The sequence below is a fragment of the Aythya fuligula genome, chromosome 2, assembly GCF_009819795.1.
Source record: "Aythya fuligula isolate bAytFul2 chromosome 2, bAytFul2.pri, whole genome shotgun sequence".
NCBI lineage: Eukaryota > Metazoa > Chordata > Aves > Anseriformes > Anatidae > Aythya > Aythya fuligula.
Window position 1 is genome coordinate 110,831,986 of NC_045560.1, and position 18,943 is coordinate 110,850,928.

Below are 18,943 nucleotides of genomic sequence, written 5' to 3' on the forward strand. Positions count from 1 at the left end.
GTACTACAAAAATAGCATGTGAGGCCTGAGCAATGGCTGCAGGTTAAAAGTAGTACTGGTGCACAGTGCATTTTTTTTAAGCTGTAAAATAACCGATCAGCTTCCTTCTTCAGGCTAGTGGTTTACAGAGAGGTGTTTCTTGGGTGAAAATACTTGAGCATTTAACACATGACAGATACTGCACAACAGCATTAAGTCACATTAACAGGTATAGAAATGGGTTTATTAATTATTCCCATTCACTCCAATAAGCAATTATTTTAAAAATGTTTCATGCACACATAAATTGACAATTGTTTGCTATATGCAGCATTACTTACAATTAAACCTTGTTAGAGCAGACATTGTCCATAAATATATGATGAAGGTTCAACACTGCTATCACAGCTCACTTCACCTTTTTCAGATGCAAGACTTTTCAGAGCTTAAAAGGCTCTTGTTTGCTGCAGGCTTGATCATGCTCTATATTCCAAACCACCGATGAATTCCCATCAACTTTGCATGAAGAATTTTGTATCATCTCATATTTTGAAGGACAGGATTTGAAGCTTGTAATAATTTCCTATCCTCAGCACTACTGTCATATTCTCTTACATTGTAGAGGGAACAAAAGCCACGTCAACAAATAGTAATGACGTGAAGTGGGCCTAACACTCTTGCCCCTTCTATTCACCTACCTGAGCACTAAATGAGAGCACACCCGAGTCACTTAATTTTCAAGGAATGGTCACTTTTAAAAAGCAAAATTACTAAGATGCATCTCAGATGCATTTCCAAATAACAGGAAAAAGGAAGTAACTGTGGTAACACAGATACCGTGAAGCAATTCCTTGTCATTGAGCATATGGTTTCTTACTGTTGACTTTCCACACTCATGTTTGACATACATTACACAAGATCCTTTCCCCATATGCTAAAAGCCTTGTCCAGGAGCCTGTGTGTTTACTGAAGGAAGCATTCATTGTGTATGGAGCTGAGTATACTCAGAGAAAATGGAGATTGCCAGGTGAATTATTCCTAGAGTCAACTACAGCCCTGGAGCTGCAAGTCAGGCAAAAATGTTTTCCAACAGTAAAGGAATTAAAGATATTCAACATCTGCAGATTTTACCAGTGTCTCAAAAGAATGAAAGGGAGAAGTCTTGAATGTAAGAGGAGAGAATTTCACTAACTGTCTCACAAATTATTAACAGTACTGATGGTCTATGAATACTTGGCAAAGCATTAAATTTGTCATTACTGTCATTAAGGTATCATAAGGACTACACAGCTAATACACAGCTACAACAAATGCCAAGCATGAAAATAAGCAGCACTGTATTTGTGTGTGCCCAAAGATGGGTTTAAGGTCAGTTTTCACTAGCACAATAAAAAAAGAATACACCAAATCTGCCAGTTATCCATGAGAGCCATATCCCATGAAGATGGGCTATACTATGATTACTACTTTTCTATGCAAAAGCATAAAACTTCCATGAAAAACAAGAAATTATGGGGTCTATATATCCTAATTACATTACCATCATTATGTTTAAAAGTTAACCAAGACAAATTAATGTCTGTTTTACCAAGATTTCATGAAGTTCGTTCTCTAGACAGCAACAGCCAGTGACAGCATGAAGTACCCAAGTTGGCTTCAGCACGGAACAGCAGGACATTTACCGATTAAAGTCATTTTTCAAACGATTGTATTCTTAAAATGGTACTTACCCTTGAAAAAGGGTAGGGTAGGTAAATTTCAGGACAGACAGGACATACTGGAAAACAAACACCAAATTAATGGACGTCAAACATCCACGAAGCTATAACATCAACAAGCGATTACAAGAGCAACAAAATACAAGAAGCCCCTACTGAAATAGAGAAACATTAAAAAAAAAAAATAAGAGACAGTCTGAACATTCTCTGTAACTTCTTTTCCTGTGTCAGAACTGCTGGATGTTCCCCCAGTCACTGTGGAAGGCAGTAGACACTGAAGTTCGTGAGGCACAGAGCAGACACACTGAACACTGGAGAGAAGGATGCCTACCGAGTTGCTCTTTTACTTGCTGAGCACGCGGCACTCTTTGCACTGAATGGGAAAAGGACGTACAGGAACAAAAAGATACGAGGACTTGTCCGTTAAAATCATATCATACCACAGAGGCAAGCTTTGGCAGGATTAAGACCGCTAACTTTGAGATAATTTTCTCCTGATGATTAATCCATCTGTACCTAACGCTGCTCACTCAGTTTTGTGTAAAACATGAAGTAGTCCATAAAGCCCTTTGGAGATGTAATATACTGCACAGATGTGGAAGTAGGCTTTGTGTCTTTGCTTCAGCATGCTTTGTTAGGGTCCCTGCGTATGAATGTTCGCATTTTTTCCCCACATACACATGCATCTCTGAGACAGAAATGCATTGGCCTTTCCATACGTAAACCAGGATCTAACAACGACCTGTGATAAAGAACAAGGACACTATCTGTGCACAGGAGAAGAACGACTGGAGCTTCCTCAGTAGAAAGGAAAGGGACCTTCAGGAGCTCCCTCCAGGAGCCAGCAGCAGCTGTCAATGAACACGAGATGCCGAAAGCTTTCAGCAGAGACAAAACTGCACTGAGCACTTGGCAAAGTCGCTTTTAGAGGTGGTGGCAGCGTGTTACTGAGAAACTGGCATCAATACACACAGAGATAAGGCACGTTGGCTCACAAGGGGTTGTGTTAGGCACAGATTTGCCAGAAGTAGCAATTGGTTTTTAAATCGGGAGGGTGTAACTGTGCAAGTCCATACCCCCACTTCCATTTATCTACCATCTGGGGAAAATGGAAGGTGTATATTCTGATTATCTTCACCCTCATTATGTTAAAGCCTGCTCAAAAGTTTGAAAACAGAGGCCCTACATCAAAGCTCTTCCAGCTTCCTCCGAGTTAAGCCAAGCATCTTTTCCAACACAGGAGGCAGCTCAGCAGCTGCTGCAGCCCCTTTCTGTTTCCCCAGCCAACACCCCTCAATCAGCAGATTTGGTAGGAGCAACATCTCCTCCTAGGAGCTCTGCTTCACCTCTGGACCCCGATCTACCTCTACCTAGCACGGCTGCCCGGCGCTACCACCCTCGCCCCCCATTTTGTGAGGCGAAGGGGCCGGGAGCCGGGCCGCCAGCCGCCACGCGTCCCGGGGCCCCGGCTTCAGCCACCGCCGCCTCCCCGGTCTCTCCGGGCTCCCCTTGCGGAGCAGCTCACCTTGTTGGTGAAGCAGGACGCCAGGTAGAAGAGGCAAAAAGCCAGCCCGCCCGCCGGCCGCTTCAGGTACATCGGGCACCGGCCCCGCCGCCCGCGGCGGCCATGGCAGGGCAGCAGCCGCTCCCCGCCGCGCCTCCTCCTGAAGGGGGCGAGGCCGCCATGAGCGGGGCGGCGCGGAGCGGGGCCGGGCCCCGCAGGGGGAATATGGGCACGGCTCCTCGGCTAGCCGGGTGTCACCGGCCCTAATTGCACCCGAGTTCATGTAGATGGCATCCGGAGCGATGCGAGGATAGAAGGAAACGCAGGCTTGGATCAAAATGGGAGAGTCTGCGCGGCGAGCAGAGACCAGAACCCCTCACTCTGTATTCTGTATTCTCCGCTGCTTTGCACTAACATAAATTGCAAGCTTATTATGACAAACTTTCCTTCTGATAATTGCCATTCCTTGCACTTAAGGAATACACTCCTTCTGTGACACCTCTGGGCTCACAGAGATGCAGCCCAGAGACAAAATTTGCCTCCGCTCCCCACTTCTTCCAGCTTCAAACATCACACCTACAAATATACTATTAAACGTATCAGCCCACCTTTTTGCCCGTGTTTGGCTAAATTGAAGCTGAATGGAGGTGTGATCTGTGGGATTTTCTCTTTCAGTGTTGTGTGTGGAATGAAAAGCACAACTTCCGAGGAAAACAACAACAACATGTTACAGATAGAATTACATTTTGTGTTCTTGACCTGCTTGGTTTGTAGTCATCCCTGTGATGACAAACTGAGAGCATCATCAAGAGAAATTAACATCTGTACTTAGGGAATATGTGATAAGATTTTTATTTTTTTTTTTGCTTTAAAAAATAAACTGTTTTTGCTAGTGTGCATTTAACTTGAGGATTTGACAAACATGAAATATTCAAAAAACTCCTAATTTGCAACACAAATTTCCTTTCCAGTTTTCTAAATATCCAAATGGCTTTCCAGTAAAAATAGGGGGAAAAAAATCCTTCTAATTTATGTGGTGAAAAATTAATCATTTGGGGTACTTTTTAGTGAAGAAAAGCTAACAAATCTTTTGGGACTTCTTTTATTGTAAACCAGAAAAAAGCAGAATAATGTTTCTTCTACCTGCAGTTACAGGACACATTCCAGAAAACAGTTAAGAAAACAGCCATTTTGTTGGGAAAAAAAAAAAAAATCTTAACAAGCATACATTTCTTCCTTTGTATTTAATTTTAGCTGTAATATTTGACCATTATGTTTGTTCAATGACAAGCTCTGTGGTAAAATACATTATGTGAATGCTCAATGTGAGACATTTGTGTGTTCTCTGCCTTCGGCAGCTCGAGATATTTAACGGTAAGTCATTTCACAAACTGTAGCCTGTATTGCTTAACTTACACTGTTGGGAGATACTCATTTAGTGAACCTACCTAGAGAAAAAAAAAAAAAAAAAAAAAAAAAAAAAAAAAAAAAAGCAAATAATTGCAAACAGCTAGATTTTACAGCAGTACTTATGCACAGCGGTGACGTGTAAAGTATAAATACCCCAGGGAGGCAGAGAAGCAGTGGATGACGTGTCCTACCTAGTCCTGGGCGTTCTTGTATCACATCACAGGTCAGCCGTGCTCTTGCCTGATCAGCAGTGCCCTACCTGTGCTGTTCTCATCTTGACTTTGCTCACGTAATGCAAAGTACAGGGTCTCCCTGTACACGTGCACCCTGTTTTTGAAGATAGCAGCACAAATAAGGAAGTGGTGAGCATGGCCTAAATTGGAGAGGGAGAAGGGAAACTAACAGGTAGAGCAAGGGCAAATCCACCCCATGGTATGAGCCCGTCTAACCTGCTAAGTTGAGCCTCAAAAGGCAAAGTCAGAGCTCAAGGGCCTCACAGCCCCCACTGCTCCAAGACAAATGCAAACACTTTGGTCCATGAAACGCAATCCTGTGTGGTTTGTAAGGAGCTGGCCCGAAAGAGACATCTGATTTCTTGTGCTGAAAGGTTTGGTCCATCCTGGACAGCAGTGATCTCTCACATGCCACAGTAACAGATGCAATGGACATGATTGTGTAGATGATAAAGCGTTTCACAGATCTTGTGTTCAAGAGCTCTGAAAATCAGTAAGCAGACAAATACGTTTGCATTGTGCCATAAATTCAGCCTGTAAGGCTTTAAGAAAGAATAAGAAAAGCTTACTTGGATCTACAAAGACTGATGTAAGCGTGTGAGAAGAATAACTTTTACTTTTTAATTTAGTGGAGTGTAGTTTTCATACAAAATATTACATTGATATCTCTCTTCATGTTTCTTGAGGTGTTTTTTACTAAAACTGGGAGATTTGGGCAAAGATGTGTTTTCCTAGAGAAAAATGCAGAGGCAGATTTGAACTACTGTAAATCATTTAAAGCGTGGGATAAAGAATGAAGATAAAAAATGCTGCCAATGTTGTTTATCATAACTAGAGTTACATATTCAGTAGTTGCTAAACAGCTTTAGAAATGTTTTGAGTAGCATGACGGGAAGTTTCTGCTCTATCTAGATTTTAACTTTTTTATTTTATTTTATTTTTATTTTTTTTTCCAGGAGATGTGAATGTGTGGCAAATGATTTTGTTTACATGTGATTTTACATAGCATTTCTTCTTTGTGCAATTTAGTTCAAAGCTTGATCCATTCATTTAAGGGGTCATGGGATCGAGGCCTCAACCATGTAATATTCATTTGAGGAGGGCTTTGATTCCTTTATTAGACTGCAGAACTGAAGAATGTGAAAAACACTTATTTCCGAAAAATAAAAGCGGAATAAAAGATGTAAGAATATTAAGTCATTATTAATGTTTTTTTTTTTGGTGTTTGTTTTTTTGAGGACTTCCAGCCTCAGTGGTTGTCAACAGGTCGCCTTGGTGATTGTGACACCCGACATCGTCGCTGGTGGCTAATGACAGCTCAGATGAACTCTGGCCGGCAACGCCGATTCTCCACGCCTGAGTCAAGGCAAGTGGCAGCTGCTGGGGCTGGCCTGGCAGCCACATCATGGGGACCTTCTCCACAGAGGGGGCTGCGAGACCCCTTCCTATCTCGCCCACCTCATAACCAGGCTGGTTCCTGGTTATGGGATGGGGCCATGCCCCTGAGGGCCAGCAGTGAGCCAGTCCTGAGGGGCTGCCGGGCATCGCTTTGCTGCTGGCTCCAGCAGGCACAGGGGGTGGCTGTGTGGCAGCAAAATGCCCCTGGCCTGACAGGAGGACATGTTAACCCCGTATGATTTTCCAGGTAAACGTTGTGTTTGCCATGGGGGTGTAACAGGTGGAGGATCGCAGAGGAGCCATTTGTATTCGTTCTGCATTTACAGTGAGTTACGGGGTCCGGATCAGATCAATTTGTTTGCTCGTCCTTTGAACTACAGGATCAGGACCAAACCGATTTGTACACTTAGGCTTTTATTTTATTTATTTATTTATTTATCTATTTCTCCCCTTATCTTCATTATTTCCTCAGATCACGCAAACTTCACCCCACAGGACCATTTATGATCACTATTTATCCTATCAGCAAGGCTGCCCGGCGGCTCCTCGCCCTTCCCCGGGCGCTCTCGGCAGGGACCGGCGGCTGCTCCCCGCGTCCCCGTGTGTGTCCCCATGTCCCCGTGTGTGTCCCCATGCGTGTCCCTGTGTCCCCACGTCCCCTCCCCGTCCCCACACGGGTCCCTCCGGAGCCCGCCGGCAGATGGCGGTGCGAGGGAGCGGGGCGGCGGGGAGGACCCGGAAGGTTTCTCGCTCGGAGCCGCCTGCCCGCCCTCCCTCCCTCCCTCCCTCCGCCTCCTCTCCCGGCCTTGGCAGCTCGCATGGAGCCGCTGGGGATGGCCGCCACCGCCGTGCCTGACGCGGGGCCGGGCCCCGGCTGGCAGAGCAAGGTGAGGGCGGGCGGCTGTGGGGGCGGCTGTGGGGGCAGAGCGGCGGCTGCCGCCCCCTGAGGCGCTGAGGGCGGCTGGCGGCAGCGAGCCGGGCTGGGGGAGGGCTTCACGGCTTCCGAGGGCGCCTTCGTGGTGGTTTTCCCTTCAGAAAGTCCAGAAATGAGGGAGGATATTGCCCATAAACCAGTGATTTCAGTTATGTGATTTCAGTTATTCCCCCCGAACTTTTACACGCGCTGTGTGTGAACTCAGAAAACTCAACAAGCCCTTAAAAATTACCTCAGTTTATGCTAGAGGCACTGCTGTTAACCTGTTATGGGGGTTGCCGGCTTGAGCGAAATGTTTATTTACAGTGTCCCTGGGGAGCCCCCAAGCCTGCATCGATATCGTGTTCCCTCGCCGAGGTAATGAGCGAACAGCTGGCGAAAGAGCTGCAACTGGAAGAAGAAAATGCTGCTTTTCCTGAAGTGGTTGCGTAAGTTTAAACCCCGGATTAGTCATCTCCAGAGTTGTAAATCCTCATCTTCTGTCCCCTTCTGTGCATTGTGCTTATAGCGTAGCACCATAGTAAGTGCCTTGCCCAGTATTTCCTAACTCTGCTCCTTCAGGTCTTTTTCAGTGAAGATGGCTTCCCCAGGTACAACTCTTCCTTTAAAAACTATCCTCTGTTACCACTCCTCCTTTCTGGATATTTTCTTCACCTTGTTTTGGTTGCTTTAAGCCAGTCCATAAGCTATAGTTTGAGAGAAGTTGTCAGAAATGTTTTTTTCTCCTCTTTTAGGGAGTTTTGTTAATGGTTAGTTTGAAAACTGTCAGGTTATGCATATCACACGTATTCTCCCTGTACGTGGAAGCTCTAATTGTGGCCCAGAGCTTACTAGTTCTAAATGCATACAGATTCTGCCTGTGGCCTTTTCTGTGAAGCACAGCAATGCAACACTGATTTTGGTCTCATTTTTAATATATAGTGCATATATTTTGTTTTTATGTATCTATATACATTTATGTAGCTATATGACTTCTTTTTCATAAGGGACATCTTAAAAATGGAGCCTCACACTTCTTACAGAATGGTAAACAAAGACATTGAAGTAATTTGCCCAGCAAAGTAGTTGTAAAAAGAATCTGGGGGGCATTTGAGATCCATTAGTTCCTACAGAGCTCTGCACTACATCTTTTGTATAGAGTGCTGAAATGGTATAAAGGAATGTTTCTGTTTAGATTGCTGCATTTAATTTTTGGAATCAATTTTTTCATTTTATATAGTGTTGCTGAAGGACCCTTTATTACAGGAGAAAATATTGACACTTCTAGTGACCTAATGCTAGCCCAGATGCTGCAGATGGAATTTGACAGGGAATATGACGCACAGCTTCGACGTGAAGAGAAGAAATTCAACGGAGATAGCAAAGGTACTTTAATCAAAAGAAATATTTTGGCTTTGGAGGCATTCTAGTGGCATTCTACTTCAGTTGACAGAGCTGTGAAGACTTAGCAAATCCCTGATAATCACAGACGTGCTTATTTGTTTTCTTTCTCAAGTCTCCATATCCTTCGAAAATTATCGGAAGGTGCATCCCTTTGACAGTGACAGTTCAGAGGATGAGGTTGATTGGCAGGATACCCGTCACGATCCTTACAGGGCAGGTATGTGGCTGTTCTAAACAGTACAATTTCTCTAGCTGATATAAATAAGAAAATTAGTTTTCTTCAATGTAAGAAGAAACTTTTCCACTAATTCTGTGGAAAACCAGGTCACCTAATTGGGAGGTGTTATGCAGGAAGTTGGGCGGGTAACTTAAGGCTTCTGTCTTCCAGTATTTTAGCTTCAGTGGCTGAAATCTGATTTTTATAGAGAATATATTGGGGCATCTGCACAAAATATTGAATATTACTTTGTCTGACACTCCAGAGAATACATAAAAGTAAGTCATGACATAGCAAGAATCTGACGTGTTTAGGATAGGAGAAGATAAGACTGCATTAAGATAATAGGACTAAAATGTTATTCTTTTTAGTAAGTAAAGCTATATATAATTTTTATGGGCATTGTGGAACCTTAGCATTAATAATGTTTGTTTCAATGTAAAGCTTGGCTTTTTCTTACTGCTGGCAGATAAACCTACTACTACACCTAAAAAGGGCTTCATTGGAAAGGGAAAAGACATTACCACTAAACACGATGAAGTGGTATGTGGAAGAAAGAACACTGCTCGTATGGAAAATGTAAGTGAAAGCTTAGAGGAATTTTGCTTTGCATGTGAAACCGGAATGCGGAATGCTGTAACTTACCCAAAGAAGTAATGTCTCTACTACTGTATATGCTGCTAATTTTATTTAATTACTTATTTTTAAAAATCAGATGAAGGCAATGCAGTGGTTGGTTTAGTTACTCAAATTGCCAGTTTGACTTGATTTTTGTTGTTGTTAATTTAATAATAGCTTGTTAATGACACGATTCAAGAGCTTGCATAGAACTGTTTTGACAATACAAAGCTATTGGCAAGTGTGGTACTTGGGCAAATAAAACATCAAGGATATCCCTGTGAAGTGTATCAATCCAACCTAATTTCGTTCACATTAATTTCGCCTGCTCAACTAAGGAACTTGTTTTCAGGCAGTGGTTTGATGTACAGCTTTTCAGTCCACGTACCCACAGTACCTACCTTCACTTTTCTTTAATGTAACTGGTACAACTGCTTCAAACAAGGAGATGCTGCAGTTGCTGTTTTACAGGATGTTAGGTAATCTTATTACAAATTTGGGCAGAATTTCAAGTTCTGAGTTCACAGCAATATGTTTTGGATGTTGTGAAACTCACTGTGTGGAATGTTGTCACTTAAGTCCTAATTTAAGCTAGATTTGCAGATCATAAAGAGAAATTTTTGCTTGTGCCAATTTCTGGTGTCGGCTAATAAAAATACTTACATTTCTGATGTTTCTCCTCATAGTTTGCTCCTGGGTTCCAAGTTGGAGATGGAATTGGGATGGACTTAAAGCTGTCAAATCAAGTCTTCAATGCCTTAAAGCAGCACGCATACTCAGAGGAACGTCGAAGTGCAAGGCTCCATGAAAAGAAGGAGCACTCCACTGCTGTATGTTTTTGAAGTTTCTTTATGCTCTTTATCTTGTGTAACAATGGAAGACTGTTTGGGTAATTCCTTGAAACGTAACCATTTTGAGTAAAACAATTAAGTGATATAATTGACGAAGAAGATCGTATTAGCTCTTGCTAGAGAAAGTCTGTCTTCATTTGAGCTGCATTAACTGTGAGAGCCATATCAAAATAAGAATAAACAGCTTCCAGTATTTACTGTTTTTCTTTCTAAACCTGTCTCATACTCGACTAAAATGAGTAAACTGCTTAGGAATTATTTATAGAAACTCTCTAGAGGATGAATCCGCTGTGGTTGAAGGTTGTGGCTCCAAACATCTTCATAGCAAGTTTCAGGAAAATGAGGTGACCAAGTAAATTTTAGTTAGTAATTTTGGAAGTCAGTAAATAGGCTTAATGGGTAAGTTTGGAGCAGACTCTTTCAAACTTGAATGTTTTACTGCATTGTAGCTCATACAAAAGGAATATAATATTTGGGATATTATGTTCATCATGTGTAAGACTTCTTGAAAACACTACAGAGTGTTCTTAAGTACTAAGAGAGTTCTAACACATTATTTTTTTTGCGCCCAGTTGGACTCTAGTAGTATATAAATATTCTAACTCAACGTAAAGCAAAGGATTGTTTTAATGAATTGAGTGTTCATTTCTTACCCGTAGGAGAAAGCAGTGGATCCTAAAACACGTTTACTTCTGTACAAGATGGTCAATTCTGGGATGCTGGAGACCATCACAGGCTGCATCAGCACAGGGAAAGAATCTGTTGTTTTTCATGCATATGGAGGAAAGTAAGTATGTTGTTTGGTACTCACGGTACACTGAAGCATCAGAGGTGGCCTAAAAGGGAGAAACCACAAAATAAACGAACAATCTGCATCTGTTTTGTTGCTAATACTTCGAGGTTTTATTCACGTGTATGCAGGTGATGATAAATTCTGAAAACCAAATTTTACTGACTTTGAAGTCAAAAAATTCCTGCTGTCTTCCTTGAGACCATTTGATGAACAGGATCAAATCCACAGTGACTTTCTGTAGAAAAAAGTATTCCTTTTTACAAAAAATTCTTGAGATTTCAGAGAACTCTTTCCACTGACTTGCCCCACAGAAGGGGGCCATCATGATGATCTTAGGCTACCTGCAGATTGTCTTTACATACAGATCACTGGGTTACCAGCTCCATCTGTGAAGCTCAGTGTAGGTGCTCTTGCTTACTTCTGGTTTACCTGGAGAATGGTGTTGGGATGAGGAAACACCTCTAGTTCAATGTATGTTGAGAAGAAACCAATAAAACCCAAATACAGATAACCTGTTTAGAGATGTCAGGAGAGACATGAGTTGAGGGCGGAGGGAAGATGAGCTGAAGGGGATGTTTGTTGTTGTTGTTCTTTTGCTTTGTTTTGTTTGTTTTTGTTTTTATTTGACATGTGCTTGAATGATATTCAGGAGTGTTCTTTTGCTTATGCAAAGTTCAATGCCTTTTGAGGTGCTTAACAAAACACTGTGGCACTGCCATTGCTGTACTGATGCAAGGTTTTTTTCACTTGTAACGTACTCAAAGTAATTATATCCATTAACAGGACTGTTGTTAGCTATGATATTTAACTAAAATATTCACAAGTTGGGAGATGGACCCTATTTGATGAGCAACATACGGTCAGAATTCCAGAAATCAAACATTCAATATCTAAGTTTAATCGTAGAACTCTTATAAACTTAACTTGAAGTGGCTTTCAAACTCAGTACAAAATCAAGTCTTTTCCCCGCGTGTTAAAAATCACTGTATCTTGCAATGTATTTAAAAAGAAATAAACCCCAAAAAATAACAAACACAAACAAAAGGCAAAAGAACAACCATACATTTGCTTGTAAGGATGTGAATACTTACCTTTGTTATGTGTTTAACTCTTACCATGAGAAGTGCAACTGAAGATGATAAAGTTATACCTCCAGAATGTGCCATTAAAGTGTTTAAAACGACGCTTAATGAATTCAAGAACCGTGACAAATACATCAAGGATGACTACAGATTTAAAGACCGCTTCAGCAAATTGAATCCACGAAAGATTATTCGTATGTGGGCTGAGAAAGAAATGCATAACTTAACAAGGTAAAAAAAAAAAAAAAAAAAAAAAGCCAAATGCTTGTTGGTTTCCTCTTCTCTGTTTTTAACATACCCTCTGATTTCTTACAATTTAATGAATTGTCAACATCTTCAGGGATTTGGCAGCAGAGTTTATAAGCCCATGAAGTTACCAGGCTCTAGCTGTATAAGTAATTAGTTTTCCATTAGCGTTTTTAGGCCCACTTATGGCTTTAAAGTCTGAATTATCCAATCTGAAATAGAGAGGGGGGAGTATGTCTATATAAAATCAACTACCAGTCTGGTCTATTTCAAAGAAATGGGTCAAGTTCTTCACACACAGCTTGGAAATGAGCAAGCAGGAACTAGAACTCTAGGTTTTTAATTTTACTTTTTTGTTTTTGGTGTTTCTTTCTTAATCAGTATCTATTTTTTGATTCACAGAATGCAAAATGCAGGAATTCCTTGTCCTCAAGTGGTTATCCTTAAGAAACACATCTTGGTTATGTCTTTCATTGGCCAGGATCAAGTCCCAGCTCCTAAACTAAAGGATGTAAAACTTAATAGTGAAGATATGAAAAAGGCCTACTATCAGACTCTTAATGTAAGACAGTGCTGATTTCTCCTCCAGTTCTGGGTTGTACTTTTCTTTTGGGTAAATAACTTACAGGACAAATCAGCATTTATTTACTTTTCAGGATGCTTGCATCAGCTTCAAAGTATGGAGTCCAAAGGCTTATTTTACTGCTGTTTAATGAGTGACTTAGAATAAATGAGAAATTAAGCACTAGAAATAATACAAATAAATAATCTTAATCTAGTAGAAAACGTGCTGGAACTTGGTGACAGAAAGGATACTTGGTAGCAGGGAAGTCATGAGCAAGTAGTCCTCCTTTTACAGAAGCAGTAAGTGGCTTAGAAAGTTCTCTGAAGTCCTTCTGGGTTTGTAGAATATTTAATTTACAATGTTTAAACACACTTTGGTGAATAAACCTCCCTCCCCTGTTGTTTTTTTTTTTGTTGTTGTTTTTTTTTAACTAGTGTAGTACTCAGAGAATGAATTAGAATATTGCATGGTGCAATGTTCTAACTCCTGTTTCCTACTGTAATTGTTTCAGACGCATACCTGCTAAGTGTCTGCTCTCCATTAGCTTCCCATGGTCATAAACAAACAAGCAAACAAAACAACAACAACACCCCCTGCCCCCAGCAGCCTGGTGCTGTGAGTGGTCTGTACGTCACATCCTGAGATCAGTAGAGCAACATAACTGTGTTTTAAATGAACCAAATATGGATATTAATTAGGATTCGTCATCTAAAACTGAGACTTTTTTTTTCTTTCCCCTACGCAATGGGGGTAAGAGTGACAGGTATTTTTAGAGAACACGTTTATCTTTCTCATGCACTTGGACTGTTGGCAGAGTTGACATGAGTTTACGAGACTGATTCTTCTCACTTGCCAAAGCTAAGCTCAGTGATAAAAGCTTCGTTTGCTGGCAGCTTACCAAAACTGCAGTTCCCTGTGAAGCTTCACTGAAGATTTGGAAGAAAGAATGTAAATGGTGGGTGGGGAAACACTTTGTTGTGCTCGCCCTGCAAATGTTATCGTTGGGAATAGCACGCTTAGCACACTTGATTCACGCATTGATTTTGTTCCTTGCAGATGATGCAGCAGTTGTATAAAGAGTGCAACCTGGTCCATGCAGATCTGAGTGAATACAACATGCTTTGGCATGACGGCAAGGTGAGGGTATTTTTAAAGTGGGAAGGAAAGGTTGCATCCGATGTGAAATGTTAACACAAAACAAATTGCTGTCTCCGCCTTCAGGTTTGGCTTATTGATGTCAGTCAGTCTGTGGAGCCCACCCATCCTCACGGACTTGAGTTTTTGTTCAGAGACTGTAGGAATGTTTCACAGGTAGGACCTCTTTGTCTGACGATCGTCTGTTAGGCTGAGTGTTTTTCCAAGTTGAAACAGCATCATTGAAATTCAGAGCTAATTTAAAATCAACCAAAACAACTCCAAAAAAAAATGGTTGTGGCTGGAAATGTGTAGGATTATTCTTGCATGTTGTCCATACTGATGGTGTTCTTCTCTGAAAAGGAAGAAGTATGGAAGAATAAAACAGTACCAGTGGAAATTAGAACTTCTCTTGGTTGCTACCAAACAAAAAGCAAAAATGTCATTTTGACTAAAAACTTCAGTTGTAATTTGTGGAAGAAAAAGGAGTATTTTGTTTTGTAAAGTGTTTAATGTCTCCTTTTTATGTTGCCTAGTTCTTCCAGAAAGGAGGTGTGGCAGAAGCACTTAATGAACGTGAGCTCTTCAACGCTGTCTCAGGTTTAAATATTACAGCTGACAACGAAGTAGACTTCATAGAAGAGGTACAACTTTCTGTGTTTAACATCTTGATTTGGTTAGCGAGTAGCTATTGCAATACCTTAACTTTCCAAGTTCAGTTTGTATGATTAATATGAGTATAATTTCAGCAATTACTCTGCATCCCCCTTCTAAAACTTCATTATTTCTTCCTCATACAAACATTTTTCAGAAACTCAGATTCACAGACCTCCCTGTCCCATTCCTGATGCCCTGCTCCCAAGTATGAAAGGTCCACGTTGCATATAATTGCTCCTTTCAGCGTGAAGGGAAATGTAGTGATCTATTTTAATTTAAAAGCTAGCATTGTTGACTTCCCTTACATATACTAAAGGTTACACAGAGAAAGGAGAGTTGTTTTAAAATAAATAAATAAACTTCTGCTTATTGTTAATGTTTTAGGGTTTTACTTCCTTAAATTTAAAATTTATAGCCTAGCATTCTCGATGTTTAAGTGTGACCTTAGACGTCTGAATCCTTGCTAATCTAAATATAGAATAGGAATCTTTGGTCACCTTTTGCTTTAATGTTCAAATTTTGGCTGGGCCTCCTCAAGGCATGCGTCCTGTTACCAGATACTTAGAAGTTGACTGAAAATTCCACGTCTACTGATTAAAGTAAGGGCTGTATGGCAATTCTACTCAAATCTTAATAACAGCACAGGTTTATGCTAGTCCAGTATGTAGCAGGTTTGGAACATTTGACTTGGGGAACAGGTCCTCAAACTGATCAAGGGGTAAAGGAAACACAAAGTGAAATAGTCACGAGGGTTTCTTAGACTTTCCAAGATGAATTTATTAAGCAAAACAAAAATTGCCTTGCTGACTGTGTTGTGAGCTTAGGTGTGTGTGTGGGTTCAATGTCATCTTTTTGCCTACGGGTTTTATGGGAAAGACATACTGTTTGTGTATCGGTGAAGTTGAGCCACGCATCCTTGAACTTCAGGCTTTGACTTTAGTAACTACAATTACCTCCCTTGGAGTACAAGAGGAAGTATTTCAAACATAACAATTTGAAGATTAAAGTAAACTACAGGACTGCGTTACTTGGATTGCACAAAATGTTTAACTGTCTTCTACTGTCACCGTTGACAATGATTAAAGTGGCTTTGTAATCTTAATATCACTTGGAATTTCTCCAGTGTTGGTGGATTGGCTGAATTACAGTGGAGATGATCAGAGTTGGATAAAGGGATGCTTTTCTACTTTGGGGAGTACGCCAGGAGTCCTAAGAATCTTCTGTCTTCCCTGCAGCTCATGCATTTCAGTCATTATATAGCATGAAGCTGCAAAAGAGCACTGCTCCTTTTACTAATTTTTTGAGAACAGATGTTTCAAGCTGTATTTCCCAAGCATATTGCACCACATGTGACAGAATCATTAAAATAAAATTATTGTATATACCTGATCAGTCATCTCAAGGTATATTTTAACACTATTTAGGAACATTCAGGCACAGCTTGGCTTTATGATTTCAGTATGTTTTTTTTTTCTATTTTCTTTGGCTTTCTAGATTGAAGCTTTGGAGAAGAGAAATGAAGATCACGTGCAGAATCATGGAAAGAAAGTGTCCACGTTTTCAAGTGATGGAGACCCACCTATTTATGATGAATAGCATTGGCTGTATAGCTGCTTTTAAGAAAAAAAAAAAACAAAAAACAAAACCACGAGAAACCAACACAGATATGCTGCTTCTGACTATGTTAGTGCAGTGGTAAATGTCAACTGCCGATGTCAAGAGAGAGTGGTTGACTGGGAATGCCAAAATGGAAAACACAGTGAGCGTATGGTGATGCCTCAGTGTTTTGTTTTTTTCTTGTTTGATTTTTGTTTTTAATTTCGCCCACACGTCAGGCTGGCACTGCGGGAATGGAATGTCACTACTTGGGATGGTCTGACAGCTTCACCAATTGTCTGGTTACATTAGGCTAACGTGGCTGAGGTGGTCATATTTTGTGTCATTCAGAGCTTATATGTTATACTTAAAACAAAAAAAAAAGAAAAAAAAAAGAGTTTAGATCAACTAAACCAGTTAGTGAGAAAGCAGACTCAAAAAAGAGTCCCTCTTTTTTCTCTTTTGCGACTTGAAAAACAAATTAAAAAATTGTGGATCGCAACCGTGTCAATGAGCCTTTCGTCCTTCACCCAGGGCAAAATGAAAAGTCAAACTGTGCTGTAATCATGAAACTGTTAATTTAACAAAACAACGTCTTTATACATGGAAAGAAAAGTCTGGACCTTTCCATTAAAAGTACGTGGAGTCTGGCTCTAACTGTCTCTGTGAATACAATTGGGTATTAAGAGAAACTGATCTGAATCCAACCTGCAGAGGACTTCTTTAGTGATATGCTGGAAGTCCTGAGGGCTGCATCCAAGATGCATAACAGAGTAAAATCAGTTGCTTTCAATCTTAATATACAAGTAGTTCCAAGAACTCGGTGCAAGTCAAGAAAACAAACACTCAAACCTTTGCATCTGCACTGAAAATCTGGGTAGAGCACCAAACCTTCTTACTCATGTAGAAGATAATCGTACACTTATGAAAACTAAATACTGATCAGAATTACTTTTAAGTTAAGCTTTTTGATTACAATTGGAAAAGAGAAAATTCGATTCATCTTTCTTTCATGCTTTTATTCTTAATGCCAGTCTTCTTATTTTAGCAAGTTTTAAAAGTCTAGCAATGTTTTCCCTCCAGCACATTTGAAGATGAACTGATCTAGTTGGGTGGTTTGGAATTAAGAAGTTTGGATCAACTTTTTAAATTGCTGTTTCTGGTGCTGTTCTATCAAGCAGAATATTGTGTTGCTACATGTGACATTCTCCCAGTGTGCTGTGAAAGTGATCTAGTTTTCTTTTTAATAATTGGAGAACTGGTTATGAAGTAAAAACTTTAGATCTTGCAGTGGCATTCTTGTGTGGTTCTTTGCATCGTACTGGCCATCGCCAATCCTCAGTGCTATGCTAAACCAGAGTTAGGGAGTACTCTCTTTAACAACAGAAAAATGACTATTTTCATGGGTGCTACATAAACAGTAAATAACTTTGACTTTTTTTTTTTTTTTTTTTTGGCCAGTTGCATTGGAGGTATTTGGATCCTTTTTTTTTTTTTTTTTTCTTTATACATTTGTGCCAATCTTATTGCTTTTACCCCTTACTTTTGTAAGTAAAGCAGCTTATGTGTTGTGGATATGTCTTCACCACTCAGTGAAACAGTTGCCCAAAATAAAGACATCAGGGAACGAACAGAATTACGTACGGATGTGGAGTGCCACAGTTACCTAACACCTTCAGGAAGACTGGAGCCTGCTGTTGGCACATACAACCCAACCTTCCTCAGAGCATTCAGAGGGTAAGGTATTTAAAAAGAAAAATATTAATATTCTAGACTTATTAAAAGTCTAAGTACTTCTAATATTTCTTAGGGAAACAAACATTTATTTCAAAGCAGCTATCTACTACGTTACAGCATTCTCGTCAAGGAAGGATGTTAGATCCGTAGGGATGTTTGCACTGGAAGCGAGAGGAAGAGAGCACAAATAACTGGAAAGCAGGGGTGCGTTTTCTGAGATGTGATTTTGAAACAGGAGACTTGTTCTGTTGTGCTTGAGTAGAAGCCTCAGTTGGTATGTCTGTTTTTAACTTCTTTATAAAATCTGCTTAGAACAGATTTAATAAAATATAAAAAAATGAAGTGATGGTCCTTGAGCCTGTGAGTTGAAGCTGGTGGGCCTGATTATATTGCCTGAATGTCCTGCAGTAAAATCTGCTCAGTCTCAATTTTCTTTGAGACTGTACTAGTGATGGGACCAGAGGGAATGGCCTCAAGTTGTGCCAGGGGAGGTTCAGGTTGGAGATGAGGAGGCATTTCTCCTCAGAAAGAGCAGCCAGGCACTGGGACGGGTTGCCCGGGGAGGCGGTGGAGTCACCATCCCTGGGGGTGTTCAAGGAAAGGTTGGACGTGGTGCTTGGGGACATGGTTCCGTGGGTGACATTGGTAATAGGGGGACGGTAAACACAAAAAAAAAAAAAAAAACCACAAAAAAACCGCTTGAGCACGCTCCGCACCTGAGGCAGAGGCGGCCCCTCACAGCCCCCCTACCCCCCCCCCCCCCAAGATGGCGGCAGCACCGCCCGTGAGGCGGGCCGCTCGCGCGTCATGCGGCCAGGCGGTGTAAACAGGAAGCGGCCGCCCGGCCGGCTGGGGACCGTTGGGGACGGTTGAGGACCGTTGGGGACC

The 18,943-nt window shown here is 41.0% G+C and overlaps 2 protein-coding genes across 2 annotated transcripts in view; one reads left to right on the forward strand and one right to left on the reverse strand.

The window, feature by feature from the left end:
• The window catches only part of TMEM241 (transmembrane protein 241), a 46,441-nt gene extending 43,103 nt beyond the window's left edge, over positions 1-3,338 (reverse strand). Inside the window, exons 1-2 of the mRNA XM_032182736.1 lie at positions 3,223-3,338; positions 1,710-1,756 (exon numbers count right to left, since the gene is read on the reverse strand). Of these exons, the coding sequence (XP_032038627.1) occupies positions 1,710-1,756; positions 3,223-3,294 (119 nt within the window). The 5' untranslated portion in view covers positions 3,295-3,338. The remainder of the gene's footprint in view (positions 1-1,709; positions 1,757-3,222) is intronic.
• Positions 3,339-7,042: 3,704 nt separating this feature from the next.
• RIOK3 (RIO kinase 3) lies at positions 7,043-17,614 on the forward strand. The gene is made up of 13 exons (XM_032182353.1): positions 7,043-7,129; positions 7,483-7,604; positions 8,396-8,541; positions 8,672-8,776; positions 9,246-9,355; positions 10,081-10,224; positions 10,905-11,032; positions 12,163-12,351; positions 12,769-12,928; positions 13,988-14,068; positions 14,153-14,242; positions 14,602-14,709; positions 16,217-17,614. The coding sequence occupies exons 1-13, from the start codon at positions 7,061-7,063 to the stop codon at positions 16,316-16,318; spliced, it is 1,554 nt and encodes a 517-aa protein (XP_032038244.1). The 5' UTR covers positions 7,043-7,060; the 3' UTR covers positions 16,319-17,614.
• Positions 17,615-18,943: the final 1,329 nt, after the last annotated feature.

What these genes read in the sequence shown, in the direction of transcription:
- RIOK3 (XM_032182353.1), top strand. Translation starts at nt 7,061, where the DNA reads ATGGAGCCGCTGGGGATGGCCGCCACCGCCGTGCCTGACGCGGGGCCG. An exon ending in ACACTGCTCGTATGGAAAAT is followed by an intron (nt 9,356 to 10,080) that starts GTAAGTGAAAGC and finishes TTCTCCTCATAG; the next exon opens with TTTGCTCCTGGGTTCCAAGT. An exon ending in AGAAGGAGCACTCCACTGCT is followed by an intron (nt 10,225 to 10,904) that starts GTATGTTTTTGA and finishes TCTTACCCGTAG; the next exon opens with GAGAAAGCAGTGGATCCTAA.